This window comes from Rhinatrema bivittatum, chromosome 9 (assembly GCF_901001135.1).
Source record: "Rhinatrema bivittatum chromosome 9, aRhiBiv1.1, whole genome shotgun sequence".
NCBI classification, from domain to species: Eukaryota; Metazoa; Chordata; class Amphibia; order Gymnophiona; family Rhinatrematidae; genus Rhinatrema; species Rhinatrema bivittatum.
Window position 1 is genome coordinate 60,552,162 of NC_042623.1, and position 18,518 is coordinate 60,570,679.

Consider the following 18,518-nt stretch of genomic DNA (forward strand, 5'->3'; position numbering starts at 1 on the left):
CTTTCATTGTCTCTCACATACACACACACATCAGCTCTCTGACCAGTCAATCACACAGGCTGGCTGGCTGCTTCTCTCTCTTTCTCTCACTCACTTCCTCTTCTCCCCCGAGCACAAATGGGAGCTGCAGCAGCCTCCGCTGGCCAAGAAAGAAGAATCCCATCGGCCGCGGGAGGCTCATGCTGCCGTCTCCTTTCTCCATTACCAGCTGCTTCTATTGCTCGGGGACCGATGCTGCAGCCGCTGCTGCTGCTGCTACTTTTTCGCGCGGCTCTCTCTCCTTCCCGCGCACCGCGATTCACTTCCTGTTCCGGGTCATGAGAGGGGGGGGGCAGGCGCAGGAAGAAGAAAAGGCCCAGCCGCGGGTGCAGAGCTTCTTCTAGCGCCGCTGCCATTCCCGCTGGGCTTGAACATGCTGACAGCCCGGCGGCAACGGCAGCGGGAGAGACCGGGAGTGCGCGACACACCTGCCGGTGCTTGGCGGCGCCGCGGACCGGCAAAAAACTCCCACGGCCCGGTCCGCGGACCGGTGGTTGGGGACCCTTGCTTTAGGCGACCCCTGTGTTTTGGGCGTTTGACCCCCACCGGGGTCGCGACCCACAGGTTGAGAACCGCTGCTCTAGGCGCTCTATTGTAATGAAGGGAGAAAGTTGAACTCAAATGCTTAAAGTCTACTTTGGTGGGATAGTGAGGGAAGAAAAAAACAGCACAGGTAGGAGAAAAAAAAACAACTGGGTAGGGAATTCATCAAATAAACACACACTCAAAACTTTCACTTACACAAGGAAAAAATGGGAAGGGAAAAACACTGGGAAAAAAAAAACCAAAGCTGGTTTAAGATTGGTAAAGAGAAAGCAATACAAAGGCTAGGAGAAGGTGGGGAGAGGAGTTGAAAGCAAGTTGCTGGAGCAACTTGCTTTCAACTCCTTTTGCCCCCAGCAAGTTGCTGGGGGCAAAAGGTTATATTTGAATGTAAACAAATATTTTTTCCTACTTCAAGAAACACAATTAAAGGAAGGGGGGGTGGGCGAGAAAGCCTTTATGTAACTGCTCTACCTTCCCCTCAGATACAAGCCCCACAGCCACGAGTGTCTTTGAAAAAAAAAATAGGGGAGGGGGCTAAAAATAGCCACAGGACAGGTGGGGAAGCGAGGGGGACTCAGCATCAACACACCAGAGCTCCCTGATCCTCTCAGATTTGTGCTGATGATCAGCCGTTAGGCCCCCATTTCACCCCACTGGGAGGTACAAACATGTGCTGAGTCCACAGTTGCCTGGGCTCCCCCACTCCTGACTGAGACCTGTGAGGACCTCGGGCGGGGTGTGCTGACGCATTGCAGAGAGGGAGAGGCGGGAGGAGCTGAGGGGGGAGGGAGCAGGTTGCCGGGTAGAGGAGGATCCTTCAGCCTCAATAACCTAAAAGGCTTTTGCTCCGAGCAGCACCATGCGCCCGGCTCCGGAGAGACGGCGGCGGCCGGAGGCTTAGACCGGGCTGTGTGCGTGAGCAGCCTCGCTGCCAACGTCCTCGCGCGCTGCCAAACATGGCCGGTCAGGGGTGCTGAGGCGCCTCGGCTAACTTCACCACCTCAGCCGCGGGGGTTGCAGCAACGCCTGCAAGGCCAGTGCTGAAGCTGCGCCTTTGGTAAAATAGTGCGGGACCCTTGTGTCTTCGAAGCCTCCTCTCCGTTTATCAGCCCCCGCCAAGGATGTCGGCGGGCCAGGACGAGAGCTCCGTGCGGGTGGCCGTTCGGTAAGCAGGGCGCTTACTTTGCTGGTTTGGGGAGAGGGGATCAGGTTTGTACCTGCCGGCGCGAGAGGAAAGCGGCAGAAGCTGCCGTTACCTGTAACAGAGTTGGGCTGTCTGGTGAATAAATAATCCTGGAGTTGCTCTTTTGTAGGCCTGCGTGGAGGGGGGAGTGGAGTAGGTTAAAGGCCGATTTACTTTTAGGTTTGGGTAGTCGGTGGCAGGCGACCTTCAGTATGACAGCCTAGCCCAAAAACAACACCCAGCCTTCGGAGCGCCTGTGGCTTCTCCTTACATTTATTTAAGAGCATTGCATTAATAATTTAAAATGTTCCAATGAGTGTCCGCAGTGTATGATTTGTGGCAAGGTGGAGACGCAGCACACATGTAATTACACAGGAAAAAGAGCAGCCCTGCTGTCATACTGTGCAACTGGATGAGATGAATACTTGCACACTTTAAATACACGTTGCATGTTTGTTAGAGTGCTGTAAACAAAAATGGTAGATTGTATTGGGTGCTTTGGTGTGGAGGATGACTTACTTAAAATGGGAGGCTTGGAGAGAAAAATGTGACTAGACTGCACTGAAAAATTAATGAAGTGTGTACAAAAGGACAAGCACTGAGTATAGCACTCCACTTGGCTTCTCTTGATTTTTCTTTTCTAGTCGTGGCTTATCCATGCATAAAGGTTTTTTGCATTCAGAGGTTCTTTCCATACATGATACTGAAATCTGCAAATCTGAGAGTTATGGGTTAATTTATCAGTATTTGCCATTTGATTGTATTGTGGTCTTTTTGCTTTTTTGGCCCAGTATTTTCTTCCTGTTCTTCAAATTCAGCACCATGAGCCTTCATTTACAGCTACCTGGGAATCTCTCCTCCCTTGCATGAATACTCTGACGGTGCACATACAACCTGAGACTGAGTCTGGCCACTTACTGTCGCCATTGTATGATGGGTGGGACACCTACCCCACCCAGGGCTCTGTGCTGTCTCTGCAGCCCTGGCTGGACAAAGGAGCAGTAGCTGTGCTCAGAAATTGAACTCAGATCTCCTGCCTTGCTGAACCACCAGGAGGACTTTTGTATTCTTTTAAAATGGTTTGTTAACCCCAAAAATATATCACTTATTCAAATGATTCTTCATAGATGTCATTAAACTTAGAACTGGGGAGACTTGCTAAACTTTACCCCTCACCTGTCATTTAGGCACTGGCCCTGAGGTTAATTACATCAAGTGTCTGCAAAAGTTTGTATTGGCCTTCAGAATTATTTAGATTAGTCTGAATCCTGTGCTTAATTTATGAAAATATTTAGGTTCTAAGAGAGTATGACGTTTTTGTTTTGAACCAATAAGAAAGCCGACATATACCGTACTTTGCAGTTCAAATATAAATGCTGAAAATCATAATTTTTGCAGCCTGTGATACCTTTTTAAATGCTGTAGTATGTGTGCTTTTGAGGCTACACAGGTCTTTCTCAGTCAGTATGAATAAATTATATATTACAGCACATTACTTTGAGTGCTAATTTTATGCTATCTATTGCAACTAATGTAATGTAAACTTTTACTATGTAAATATTTTCTATTCTGAAGCAATGTATCATTTGAAATGAGCTAATTTTGTATTCATATGTTCAAAATAATACTGTATACCATATACATCCATGAGACCATCAAATATCTCATTGCCAGTTATATTGGTAGATAATTCTGTTTTTGGCAGCATGTTTATTGGCTGCAGCAACACTCAAATAGGATAAAATGTGATGGGTGCTGATTTCTATTTGATAAGTCATAGCTTAATATACACGTGCATTAACTTGCCTTAGCAGATTGCTTGTTGTTTTTGTAAAGTAGCTGCTGGAAGGGCATGTTAAACTTTCTGACAGTTCAGGTAGGTGGAATTACTATCAAATTAAATTATAATTGGGTGTGATCTGTTTTACTGCTTGAATGCAAGATGTACTGAAGGTTTATAATGTTTTGATGTTCCTTTTGAAAGGTAATGCAATTAGTAGTTTTCTGGAGCCAAGTATTGGTGTGGTTATGGGAAGGTGCTTATTAAATTTTTTATATTTTTTACAATTAATATAATAAAAATATTTTTAATTGTTCAGCACATATACAAATAACATGAGCATTGACAACTTGAGACTGGCATTTGTTATAAAAACAAAAAGAAAATATTTAAACAAATTGATGGTCCCTTACCAGGGCTGGCTTGTCCCACTGGAAGTCCATTGTCTTAGGATCCTGCAGCGACCCTTTTTGAGATTGGATCCAGTCTAATATTACTGTGATATTGGCAGAAAAGTAGATAACTTGCCAAAGGCACAGGTAATACGAGTCTTGCCATTACAACTATCTTAAGGTTGTCAATGCTCATGTTATTTCAGAAGGTGTTTTGACAAAGTTCCTCATGAGAGGCTTCTAGGAAAAGTAAAAAGTCATGGGATAGGTGGCAATGTCCTTTCGTGGATTACAAACTGGTTAAAAGAGAGGAAACAGAGAGTAGGATTAAATGGTCAATTTTCTCAGTGGAAGGGAGTGGGCAGTGGAGTGCCTCAGGGATCTGTATTGGGACCGTTACTTTTCAATCTTACTAGATAAACGAAGCTTGACCGACGTGCCGCAAATGCGCAGTAGAGACCAGCTCTACCGCGCATGTGTGGGCGAGCACATCGGTCTGAGCCAGCGTCAGAAAGAAAAAAAATGGCGGTGTCCAGTGGCAGCAGCGGGCGGCGAAGGCGGTGGCGGTACCGGCAGTGGGCGGTGGCGGCAGCGGGCGGCGGCGATAGCGAGCGGTGGCGGCGGTAGCGGCAACGGCGGTAGCGGGCGGCGTCCAGTGGCAGCAGCGGGCGGTGATGGCGGTAGCGAGCGGCGGCGGTACTGGCAGCGGGCGGCGGCGATGGCGGTAGCGGGCGGCGGTAGCGGCCAGTAGCGAGGGAGGGACGGAGAGAGAGAGTGGGACGGAGAGAGAGAGTGGGAGGGAGTGACTGAGTGGGAGGGAGTGACTGAGTGGGAGGGAGTGACTGAGTGAGGGGGAGGGACTGAGGGAGAGTGAGTGGGACTGAGTGAGAGGGAGGGAGAGAGGGGAGGGAGTGACTGAGTGAGGGGGAGGGAGAGAGGGGGGAGGGAGGGACTGAGTGGGAGGGAGGGACTGAGTGGGAGGGAGGGACTGAGTAAGGGGGAGGGGGGACTGAGTGTGAGGGAGGGAGTGGGACTGAGGGAGAGGACGGAGGGAGTGGGACTGAGTGAGAGTGAGTGGGACTGAGTGAGGGAGAGGGAGGGAGAGAGGGGGGGAGGGAGTGAGTGAGACTGAGTGGGAGGGAGGGACTGAGTGAGGGAGAGGGAGGGAGAGAGGGGGGAGGGAGTGAGTGAGACTGAGTGGGAGGGAGGGACTGAGTGAGAGGAGAGGGAGGGTGGGGAGGAGTGGGTGAGGGAGGTAGGGGGTGGTGAAGAGTAAGGGGAGAGAGAATGAGGGGGAGGTGAGAGACAGAGGGATGTAGCCCGTTTTAACGGGCTTAATGGCTTGTATATTTATAAATGATCTGGAAAGAAATACGACTAGTGAGGTAATCAAATTTTGCAGATGATACAAAATTGTTCAGAGTAGTTAAATCACAAGCAGATTGTGATAAATTGCAGGAAGACCTTGTGAGACTCGAAAATTGGGCATCAAAATGGCAGATGAAATTTAATGTGGATAAGTGCAAGGTGAAGCATATAGGGAAAAATAACCCATGCTATAGTTACACAATGTTAGGTTCCATATTGGGTGCTACTACTCAAGAAAGAGATCTAGGCGTCATAGTGGATAACACATTGAAATCGTCAGTTCAGTGTGCTGCGGCAGTCAAAAAAGCAAACAGAATGGTGGGAATTATTAGAAAAGGAATGGTGAATAAAATGGAAAATGTCATAATGCCTCTGTATCGCTCCATGGTGAAAACACACCTTGAATACGGTGTACAATTCTGGTTGCCGCATCTCAAAAAAGATATAATTGCGATGGGGAAGGTACAGAGAAGGGTTACCAAAATAAAGGAAATGGAACAGCTCCCCTATGAGGAAAGACTAAAGAGGTTAGGACATTTAGGCTTGGAGAAGAGACGGCTAAGGGGGGGATATGATAGAGGTGTTTAAAATCATGAGAGGTCTAGAATGGGTAGATGTGAATCGGTTATTTACTTTTTCGGATAATAGACTAGGGGGCACTCCATGAAGTTAGCATGTGGCACATTTAAAACTAATCGGAGAAAGTTCTTTTTCACTCAACGTACAATTAAGCTCTGGAATTTGTTGCTAGAAGATGTGGTTAGTGCAGTTAGTATAGCTGTGTTTAAAAAAAGGATTGGATAAGTTCTTGGAGGAGAAGTCCATTACCTGCTATTAATTAAATTGACTTACAGGTTGATACAGTACAGTGCGCTCTGACGTACATGCAAATGCATGTTGATGGCCCTATTAGTTATTCCCGCACGATTCACTAAGTAAAATGTGCAGCCAAGCCGCACATTTTACTTTCAGAAATGAGCGCCTACCGAAAGGTAGGCGTTAATTTCTGCCGGCATCGGGAAAGTGCACAGAAAAGCAGTAAAAACTGCTTTTCTGTACACCCTCCGACTTAATATCATGGCGATATTAAGTCTGAGGTCCCAAAGTAAAAAAAATAATTTAAAATAATAATAAAAAAAAAAAAATTAAAATTGGCCCGTGGGTTGAAAACCAGTCACTCAATTTTGCTGGCGTCCGGTTTCCGAACCCATGGCTGTCAGCGGGTTTGAGAACAGACGCCAGCAAAATTGAGCATCGGCTGTCAAACTCGCTGACAGCCGCCGCTCCTGTCAAAAAAAGAGGAAATAGGGACTCGCTAGTGTCCCTAGCGCCTCTTTTTACCGAGGGCCCTAATTTGAATATTTTGTTTTAGTGAATCGCGTGCACAGGAGAGCGGGCGCTTGCCTGCTCTCCCGCGAAATTTACTGTATCGGCCTGTTAGAAAATAGCCACTGCTATTACTAGCAACAGTAACATGGAATAGACTTAGTTTTTGAGTACTTGCCAGGTTCTTATGGCCTGGATTGGCCACTGTTGGAAACAGGATGCTGGGCTTGATGGACCCTTGGTCTGACTCAGTATGGCATGTTCTTAAGGTTAATGCAGGCAGTGAATGGACAGAAGGAAGGTGGATAGACTTCCCTGGGAATATGTGGGTTGAGAGGCTGTGTGACAGGTGGGGAGTGAGGATAGTTGTACCTAAGGTGAGCCTTGCTGGGTCAAATCAATATTCATCAAGCTCAGCGTCCTGTCTCCAATAGTGGCTAATCTGGGTCATTAGAAAGTACCCTGTAGATCCCAAAGAGTAACTCCAGTTCTTTGTTCATTCTCAGGAATAGGAGGTGGGTTTTCCTGAGTCCACTTGGCTAGTAATTTTCTTCCAGGAACTTGTCCAAACTTCCTTTCAACTCATCTATGCTAATGCCTTGACCACTTCCTATAGCAGCAAACTCCTCAGCTTGATTGTATGTTGAATGACAACATTTTCTCCAATTTGTGTTTTAATCTGTTTTATTAATTGTCAGCAACAATGAACAAGTTTTATACTTGACACAATGAAGTTTGGTTCTGTACTCAGCATGTCATAGAACAGAACCGAAATAACCAACAATATAAAATATACCCTATTTCCCCCCCCCCCCACCCAGCTACTACTATCAGCACACAAAAAAGCACCACATTCAACACCAAAAAGTAACAAAAAAATAGAAGCATATTAAATAAACAATAAAAAGACAAGCCATGAATGATACAATTCTAATAATTTCAAATTATTCAAGGAGACTAGTTAGCCTTGATGCTTTTGAAGCAAATTCAACATCGCTCTCTGCTTCAATCGTGGGGACAAAAAGGGGAATTCAGATGAGAGCCAATGCTGGGCCTCGACTTTTATGGTCTGGGGTACTGATATATAGACATTAGGGAAAAGGCACCAGACTGCTTCTACTGTCAAGTCCAAAAGCATGGCATGTTCTAGCAGCAAGGTCTAAATTATCATGAAGGCTGCTCACCCCATAAAAATATTAGTAATTTTGTTATGGGTTTGATTGAAAATATTACTACTCTTAACTTAAGGCTTGGGCATAACCTGCATGGAGCGGCAGTTACTACCATAAGAAACTTGCTGGGCAGACTGGATGGACCATTTTGTCTTTTTCTGTCATCATTACTATGTTACTATGAGACCATGTGACGTGATAAGCGGGTAGGACGAGCTGAGCTTGCCTATCCCCTTCCTGAGAGATTGTTACCATTAAAAAAAAAAATCAGGTACTTGTAATTCACTATGGACTGCATGGATAACTTTGTAATTAAACAAAATCCAGAGAATACGTGCAAAACTCAGAACAGACTGGTTGGGAAACAGATTGAGGCCAAGATGGTGGAGGGGCCTGCAAATCTGCAAGTATCGATCTGTACGGAGTCACTAGTAACAGAAGTGACCATGGCAATGGTGGACGCATTAGAAAAGAGGTTAGATTGTAAGAAATCCAATATCGCGTCTATGAATGCAACTTTATCCAATATCAAAAAGCAAACTGAAGATATGCACTGGAGAGTCGCTGATGTAGAAGTCGAGGTACAGCAACTTAAAATAACTTGGACAAAGCTAGTATCTCAAGTGAAACAGTTGGAAACTAAACTCGATGATCTAGAAAATAGGTCTTGCAGAAATAATCTTTGATCCGTGGGTTACATAGAATCAATTCCAGATCACAGACTTCATACTCTTTTAGAGTCTTGGCTGTTGTGGGAGCTGCACCTAGATGCACTGTTTGCCAAAGTTCAAATTGAGAGAGCACAGCAGTCTAATAATTCTAGGCCCTGAGTCGTCATTGCAGAGCTTCTTAATGCAGTTTATAAAATTGAGATATTGCAAACATATAAAAAATGTAGAGAGCCGAGACACACAATGGAAATCACATTTTGATTCATCAGGATTATTCTACCTCTGTGACACTGAAAAGGAAAGAATGTTCCAATTGGTTAAGAGTTTATTCAAAAAAACATATTGTACCTTGCAGTACCCTGCCAAACTGTGACTATTTGTACAATAGATAAGGTCTCTGAAGGAAAGAGTTTTTGGCTTCGCTTCGGAGTTGTTGATTGGACATTGCAGACTTACCTGGTTTTTTGACTATTACTTATTGATTGCTTATAACTTGCTTAATAATACATTTATTATTGGTATGATCTTTTGATACAGGGTGTGGGGAAGGGAGAGGCACCTGGTTGTGACTTAAACTGGTTTCCAGGCCCATATGGACTGGTTTCTATTTGGTAGTTTAATGTTTTTAGGGGTACTGTTTTTGAAAGGTTGGTGGGGGGTTTGGGGGTGTAGATGAGAGAGAATTTTGTCTGATAATATGTGGCATTTGGAGAGGAATCCTCTAGAAGTTTGATGCTAGGCTTATCAATTGTTGCGACCGTTGCTGCCCGACGTCTCCACTCCGCCCACCTTACCTCTTTTGCGACTCCCTCTTCGGTTGATGGAAGTTTGGCTGCCGCTGTGTTATCTTGCCATTCTCCTCTGGCGTCCCCGGAACGGGTAGACGCTGCCTTCCGCCATGTTCTCCTGAAGTCTAAGGGCACGCGCGGTGCGGCGCGGCCCCAACTCAAGTACCAGCTATGGCACGAACCTCAGGGGCGTCCCCCTGAGATGACGTCATCAAGCCCGGATATTGAAGGTCTTTCGTTTTGCTAGCTATTCGAGTTAGCAAAAGGTTTGCAAGGTTTTCCTAGCTTCCTCCAGGTATCGCTGCAGATGGGATTCGCTCTCCGCATACTTTGCTACTCTGCCTCCTTGGACTTTACCAGGGGTACCCGCTCCTCGGGGGCCTCGCTCTCTCTCGTGCTTTTCAGGTCGCAGTCTGGAACCGGTACTCGCTCCTCGAGGGCCCACATTCCCAGACCTGCTACCGAATACAACTTCTGCCAGGAAGTCACTGCTGCCTACAACACCAGTGAGTTACCATCTCTCTCTCAGAGCTTTCCTTGGAACCAGGTACTCGCTCCTTGAGGGCCTACTTCATTCCAGCCCCTGGGCTGCTTCCAGAGACTATTGTGTGAGTGTTACCATCAAGGTTCTGTTCCTATACTCTGCCTACTCACTATATTCAGTTTCTCTACAGCTCAGCCATTGTGGGATCGCTGTTCCAGTGCCTGAGGGACTACAGCCCAGCTGGGCTTTTCCAGCTCACTACTGCCACCTCTGGTGGTTCACTATGCAGTTTATTAAAAGATCTAGTGTGTGTCTGTCACCCAACTCTGAGCCTGACCGGTGTCCCCTCTCGGGATCTTCCCCATGGGCATGGTCATCTGCCACCGGCCCAAGGAATCACCCACAATTATCACAAATAACATCAATCTATACTACCTGGTGGTCTGTGCTGGTTTTATATATTTATATTTATTTGCTACAGTGCAATTCTTGATATTTTGGATTAAATATGGATAATTGTATAAGAATTGCATCATGTAATATAGCTGGATTGTGTTCCCTGGCAAAAAGGAAAAAATGCTGCAATTAAGCAGACAAAAGGTCCACATAGTATATATCCAAGCAACACATTTAACTAGAGAGGAAATAAAAAAAACAACTATGTAGGGAGTGGGTAAACAATTGTTTTTATTCTGCTGCCTATAATAGGAAGAGTGGTGTAACAATATTAATTAATAAGCATATACAATTTTTGAATATTTATTTGACGTAAAAGATGGAGATTTGTAATTATTGTTGGCAAGCTTTCTGGCAAATTAATCACCTTGTGCAATGTCCAACTGATGCAAACTTTGAGGATAGACAAAGGGTCCTCTTATATTAGCAGAAGATTTAAATTGTGGTGTTGTTCCTGTGATGACCTTTCAATATGAGGATCACTAAGTCAGCTTAGGGAAAAATAAAGGGATGTCTTATCTTTTAAAACACTTTATCTTATTGATCCATGGAGAATTTTACATCCAGAAGGGAAAGGCGACTCGTATCTTGAGCACATCTTACCCTATTGTAGTAGGTGAAACCTTTTTCCCTAGAGTGCTTAAAGCTGAATTTAAGGACCCAGGAATCTATGACCATTCGTTGATTTGGTTAGATATAAAACCCCTGACTGAACATGTCGGACAGAGATTGTGGAAGTTTCTGGGGCACTTATCTGAAGATAAGGACCACTAATTATCTTCAATAGAAGTGTTTGGAATTTGAGGGCAACAACGCTGGGCATAAAAAAACCCCTATGTTATTTTGGGAATCAAGTAAGGAAGTTAGAGAGAAATAACTTCTTACATTATTAGAAAAACACAAGGAATTACACAAACATTTTAGCACTGGAAAAAGATCTAAAAAAGGCTATCTAGCACTAATAAACCTTCTGTTACAAACAGATGAATACAACCAATACTTTGCACTCTTAACATCCATATTCATCAATGAACACAAAACATGCTTTTAGCAACTTCACACAATCTTTATTGTTTTAGAAATAAAGCTGGGAAACCTATGGCTAATTTTAGTGATTGCCTTGTAGGAGAAAGAGGAAAAAATGTACCGCCGCCAAGGAAATCATATTTTAAAGAAATTTTATGCAAAGTTATATTCGGTGGAGGGGTAAGACTGGATTGGCACGGTTGGAAACAGGATGCTGGGCATGATTTATTTATTTATTTATTTATTTAACAATTTTTATATACCGGCATTCGTAGGACACATCATGTCGGTTCACATTTAACTGAGAAAGGAAATTACAATGAGCGAGGATAGAGAGAGTCAACGATATTACAATGAACTAGGAACAAGGATAGAGAGAGTCAACGAGCAAGGATACAACTTTGTAAAACGAACTGGATGATGATTATGCATGTTAAGAGTAGGTATGCATCAGGATGTAAAGGATGCATGTACCCTTAAGAACTTAACATATGAAAGTATTTACAATAATAATATTAAATGTAGGGGGAAGGGGAAGGGGGTAGCGAGGAGGGGAAAGGAGAGGAGGGGGTAGGGGTATAGGAGAACGTTAAGGCAATGGCACTTTCAAGGAAAGGCTGTTTGTAGGAAGAGAGGGGAGGGGTAGGGGAGAGGCAGCAGGGTGCTGGGGAAGGGTGGGGGGAGGGAGCAGGGGGGGAGCTGGGAAGGTGAGGGAGCTAGAATGGTAGGGGAGCTAGAATGGTAGGGGAACATGCCATACTGGGTCAGACCCTTGGTCTGACCCAGTATGGCATGTTCTTATGTTCTTACTATTTTGCCAAGATTCTGAAGGAGGGTAGACAGTATGCACAACTGGAAGTATTTGAAAACCTTTTTTTCTCTACTGTGGAAAAGGAAGGTTTGTGTGCAGCCTTAAATAGAGCACTTCATTCCATAAAAACTCCAGAACCATTTAATACTTTATTACAAAATGGATGATGGACAAAGAGGTACAATTAACACAAGAAGAATTGCAGGACTGTTTAGATTATTACAGAGACCTTGGCAAATATACATTTACATGAGACTCAGTACAATTTTTTTCAGCAAATGTATATGCCACAGATTTATGCATTTAAAGCCAAGCTTCTGGAGTCTGAGTGGGATCTCACACGTGTGTCTTTTCCTAGTACTTATTTACAGAATTTTTTGGAGCTGCAAAATCTTGTGAGCAGATTTTGGTCTCAAATATTGGATTTTCTGAGCTGATTATATGCTAGATTGTCACCTTCCTTACGATTAAGAACACAAGACTTGCCATACTGGGTCTGACAAAGGTCCATCAAGCCCTGTATCCTGTTTCCAGCAGTGGCCAATGCAGATCACAAATACCTGGCAGGATCCCAAGGGGGTAGATAGATTCCATACCTCTTATCCCTGGGATAATCAGTGGATTTCCCCAAATGTACCTTAATTGTTTATGGACTTTTTCCTCCAGGAGAAAATCTTTTTAAAAATGCAGCTACAGTAATAGTTTTCACGATATCCTCTGGCAGTGAATTCCAGAGCTTAATTATGTACTGAGTAAAAAAAATATTTTTTCATTATTTAAAAATGTACCATATAGTAACTTTAATATGTATCCCCTAGTCTTTTCACTCTTCCACTCTGCTTGCTATTTTATAGGCCTCTATCATATCTTCCCTCAGCTGTCTGGTGAGATCTCCAAGCTGAAGAGTCCTAACCTCTTTAGCCTTTCTTCATATGGGAATCATTCCATTGCCTTTATCATTTTGGTCACCCTTCTCTCTACCTTTTTCTAATTCTACTATATCTTTTTTGAGATGTGTTGACTAGAACTGCATATGGGGGTAGATTTTACAAATTTGCACACACGTGTACTTTTGTTCGCGCACCAGGCGCAAACAAGAGTACGCAGGATTTTAATAGATACGCATGTAGCCGCGCTTACCTGTTAAAATCTGGGATCAGCACGCGCAAGGCTGTGCAAAATTGGCAGCCTGTACGCGCCAAGCTGTGCAGCCTGCCTCTGTTCGGAGCGGCCTCGGAGGGAACTTTCCTTCTACCTCCCCCCCCCCGCACCTTCCCCTACCTAACTCACCCCCCCAGCCCTACCTTTGTTGCACAAGTTACGCCTGCCTCAGGCAGGCGTAACTTGTGCGCACCAGGCCGGCCGCCGGTGCGCGATTCCCAGGCCCGGGAGCTGTTTTGGAGGCCTCGGCCATGCCCCCGAAATGCCCCGGGCCGGAACCACGCCCGTGGCCCAGCCCCCAAATGACGCGCTGCCACGACACGCCCCTGACACGCACCCCCCAGGAAAGCACCGGGACTTACACGCGTCCTGGGGCTTGCGCGCGCTGCCGAGCCTACTCAACATTTTATTTTATTTATTTAACATTTTTTATATACCGAGGTTCTAGAGATAGAATCACTAAGCACCTCGGTTTACAGACAACAGATGAAATGACTGACGAGAGTCTTACAAAGAACAGGAGATAAGAACTGGGATATAAACAATAAATTCGTAATGACTTAAAATCCTTGAGTAACAGAGTTAGTATAACTTGGTAGTCAATACATGTAACAGGCGATTAAATGAGACTAGAATATTATGAGTTTAAGTCTATGGGTGTGCAACAAGAATGAAGGAATGATTACATAGGCTCGGCGCGCACAGGGGGAACTTCGGGCAGGTTTTCGGGGGGTACGCGCGTATCCCTTTGAAAATCTGGCGCAGAATATTCAAGATGAGGTCACACCATGGAATGATACAGAGGCATTATATTCTCTGTTTTATTCTCCATTCCTTTCCTAATAATTTCCTTTTGATGTTTCGATGAGGTAAAACCTGGAATACAAAGGAGAAAGAGAGAAAAATTTTGAGAAGAATTTTATTGGCAAAGCAAACTATCAGGTCGATCCAGTAAAGTGTGCTCCGTCGGAGCGCACTGTCACCCTGCTCTGGACGCGTGTTTTCCCTTACCCCTTATTCAGTAAGGGGAGGAAAACACGCGGCCCACCCGCGGCACCTAATAGCGCCCTCAACATGCAAATGCATGTTGATGGCCCTATTAGGTATTCCCGAGCGATCCAGTAAGTAAAATGTGCAGCCAAGCCGCACATTTTACTCTAAGAAATTAGCGCCGCCCAAAGGTCGGCGCTAATTTCTTCCGGCGCCAGGAAAGTGCACAGAAAAGCAGTAAAAACTGCTTTTCTGTGCACCCATCGACTTAATATCATAGCGATATTAAGTCGGAGGTCCCCAAAAGTAAAAAAAAGTAAAAAAAAAAAAAATAAAATTTGAATTCGGCCCGCGGCTGTCGGGCCGAAAACCGGACGCTCAATTTTGCTGGCGTCCGGTTTCCGAGCCCGTGGCTGTCAGTGGGCTCGAGAACCAACGCCGGCAAAATTGAGCGTTGGCTGTCAAACCCGCTGACAGCCGCCGCTCCTGACAAAAAGGAGGCGCTAGGGACGCGCTAGTGTCCCTAGCGCCTCCTTTTCCCCGTTTGCACCGCGTCGCCTCATTTAAATACTGGATCGCGCGCACCGGCGAGGGGCCGGTGCGCGCGATCCAGTGGGCGTTCGTCTGCTCTCCCACGGACTTTACTGGATCGGGCTGTATTTTGGCTGAAAGACCTACATATCATAATGGTGATTGCGTTTGCATAAAACAGCTAAAAATATTTCCTCTACTAAATATGACATTTTCTTAGGAATAAATATATTTTATCAATGTCTACTAAAGTGAGGAACTTACTCTTTAATATGTGATGCTAGGGCAGTGACTGTTTTCCTTTATGGTACTGTTTAGTCAAAGCTAAGAGGGTTTTTAGATTTTAATAATGTCTTTGTGCCATACATGTCAAAAGCATATGACAAGAGGGGGGTTTCTTCTTGTGGGTGGAGTGGGATATGGCAAGTAGAGGGAGGAGGTGTATCTGTTGTTGTATTGAGGTTCTTTACTACTATTGTTTTACCCTATTTTGAAAACTTAAAATATATATTAAAAAAATTCAATATCTGACTTCTTGTTGATGAGATGAAGAGTCCAAATAAGAGTCCAGATTTTCAAGAAAACATTCTTCTTTAACGAGTTTTCCTTCACATCCAACGTTTCCATAACAATAATAGGATGCATGACTGTCTTTCTACAAAATAGTCTGTCGAAGAGAAAACCTTTTACTGATCAATAATTCAATGCACTTATTATCCACTAAAAAAGAGAAGAGAGCTCAGCAGAACAAAACAAGCATGTCCCAAGGATCCTTCTGCCATTTGACATTTAATGTAGGTCTCAGAAGGCATCAACTTATCCAGAAAAGCTCTATGTTTACAAATATAGAAACAAAATTTATGCTGGTCTTCCTTAAAATTACATTACTAGAGACAACTGTTTCAAAGCAGTGGAAAAACTCTTTAATTGTCAAATACATTTGCAAATCCTGATTCCATGTAATCAATAAAGATTGAAAGTCCAGTTGAGAATCATTTTGTTTCAGTAAGCAATGAAGGACAGAAATGGGGAGAGAGATCAGAGGTTTCACTGTAAAAATATAAATCTGAACTTATGAGATGTTTCAACAGAAAAACAAGATGAAGAAGGAACTTTTTAACCAAGACAACAATACTACCCAGGTTATCTGATCTGCCTGTTTATGGCCATTTACATTAAGCTTCTTTTTACAAATAATGAAGTAAGCGGCCCCAGGACAGGGACAGGTCAGAGATGCGCAAACAACTCAAGTCTGCCTGGAAACAAGAAACAACCAATCCAAGAAGGGGGCTCACCGGTGAACTCCAAAACAACTTAATTTTCCCGGGGACAGGTCACAGAAAAGCGCCGGCAAAGCAGTGCTGGTCAAGAGATAACAGGACAGACTTGACCCTGGTCTGAGGGTGCCATGCAGGAGAAGCAGTGACCCCTCTGATGGAAAGGGGGGGGGGGGCTAGCACTCTGAAATGAAGAAATGACACCAAACATCCCACTGCTTGATTATGCATGAGTTGTTTACATATTCATGTCTGGGCTGTTAAAAGTGCAACAGGGAAGAGAGAGAAAAAAATAGAGCGACCAAAAGAAAGACCATTTACACCTGAACATGATGCCGAGGCATCACCTCTGCCCCTCTCTGGTGCTAAGCAGAAGAGCTCTGGTGCCCTAGAATTCTATGTGCAAGAGGGTCCCGTCTGTTACCTGGCTGTCCCTGTCGCTGCTGGCTTTTCTTCTCCAAGGTGGAGGCAAACCCCTTTGCCCAGCAAATGACAGGGACCAAGACTGCAAGCTGTCTTCAGCAAAGACTCTTTGAGACTCCAGCCAAAGACTGCTCCCGGGTGAAACGAAAGTAATCTAAAACTGTGGGGTTAGTTTACTACATTTTTTAATATACCCAAAGCAAGTTGAATACTTTGGTATGTTTGTTTACTAATGATGTAGACCTTTATTTAGTATAAACTGATGCTGAGTAGCATGCGTTCTAGAGAGATGGATTGTTAGAATAAAATTAACTTTGAAATCTGAATAGTCTGATTCTGTGGACCCCTCTCCCTGTGGTCTCTTCTGAGTTATTTGAATTGTATCGGTCTATGATGTCATAGAGGTAAGTGTGGCACTGCCCTTCCTGCTAGGTGTGGGGGAGGCGGAAAGAAGTGTGCAGTATTTGACAGGTTCTGAAACATGAAAAATCTCAAGTCTGGTTTACAAATAACCATTAAAATTTCTCTTATCCAAAACAAAAGGATCTTTGCAGTTCCCTGAAAAGAAAAAATTTTACCATATGAGTTTATGAATTGGAGTATTATCATGAGACCTTTCTGCTGCCACTCATGAAATATTCCTTGTCAAAAACTTGGAAAAAAGTCTTGATTACCTCTCAAAGCTAAATAAGAAGAAAAATGTGCATAAGTAAGGCTAAAATGTTGGCAAAGTCACCTCCAGGTCTTCAACAAAGGCTGAGCCAATATGCTAGATTTACCTTGGGCCAGAAGTTTCTGAAAACAGTATGTAAAGCAAGACATAGGTCCAGTGGGACCTTCAAGGAGGATTCCACTACAAAGAGTGTATAGTAAGCAGTGAGCATCAACCAGTCACCCACATGATGTAGATTAACTGCCTGATTGTGAAACTTTATTAGGTAAGCCTAAACTTACCTGCACCCATGGTTTCATCATAGATTGTATAAACGGGCATGCTTTTTTTTCCAGGCCAGAGATACTTTTCCCAAAACTTGTTTATAGCTATCACCACATATATTGACAAATAAGTAATAACATACTAAAATATATATCCATTTAGGCAGCAGGATCATTTAAAATAATTTTTCCAAATATGGACAGCGGGAAAGAGAGCCAGCCTCTGGTTTGTTCAGTCACGGCAAGTAAATGTTCAATGTTAAGGCCTGGAATAGGCTTTGGAGTCCAATTGGATAAGCATGCTTGCCTTATATGAATCTCTCGCCAATTTAAGGGGAAACTGCCCCGCCCAGTTATTCGGAGAGTACAGTCCTATGGGCAGAGCTTCAGATTCATCCAAATTGACATTTAAGATGGATATTTTCCCATATCTTGAATCTCCTTAAGAAGATGAGGAAGTGACTCTAATGGATTAGATGGTAATATGCAAAGAAGGTGTACTACTCTCTATCAGGCCGATGCATTACCGTGCACTGCAGCTAGCGCACAGCTTAACGTGCGACTGGATGTGCATTTTGGATGGGTGTCTATAACCCCCGATGCAATATGGGGATTAGCGGGTCCAAAATGCGCGTCCAAACCACTTTGTAGCTAATAGCACTCATCACATGTACCTGTGATTCAAAATATTTCTTGCGCAACAGATGCGCCCATTGCAATGCGTAAAAGTATGCCACACTCAAGGGCTCATTGATTAAAAACAAAAAAAATCCTACTTTCTGTGATTTCGCCTGTTAGTATCGTAGTGATACTAAGTAGGAGGAACCAAAGAAAGCAGATTCAGGTGAAAAAAAATAATTCTGGGGGCCCAAAATATACACGAAAGATAACCAGTTCAGGCTGTGTGTCTTGTGCGTGTATAATGTGCCGGCAGTGGGAGAAAACAGACGCTCGTATTCGGTGTCCATTTTCCCAGCCCGCGCCGAATGCCGAGGAGGTGCTAGGGATGCACAGTTTTCCTTATGCCTCCTTTTTAGTGTGACCCCCTCCTTTAAATATTGCATCATGTGCCCAGGAGAGGTGGCTTGGCATGCATTAGGAAAGTGGGCGCTCAACATTGAGTGCCCATTTTCTATGCACAAATATTGCATTGGCCTA

The 18,518-nt window shown here is 44.2% G+C and overlaps 1 protein-coding gene across 1 annotated transcript in view; it reads left to right on the forward strand.

Annotated features, from left to right (window-relative positions):
• Positions 1–1,220: 1,220 nt before the first annotated feature.
• KIF21A (kinesin family member 21A) overlaps positions 1,221–18,518 on the forward strand; it is a 443,437-nt gene continuing 426,139 nt past the window's right edge. The window contains 1 exon segment of the mRNA XM_029617139.1: positions 1,221–1,750. Within this exon segment, the coding sequence (XP_029472999.1) occupies positions 1,707–1,750 (44 nt within the window). The 5' untranslated portion in view covers positions 1,221–1,706.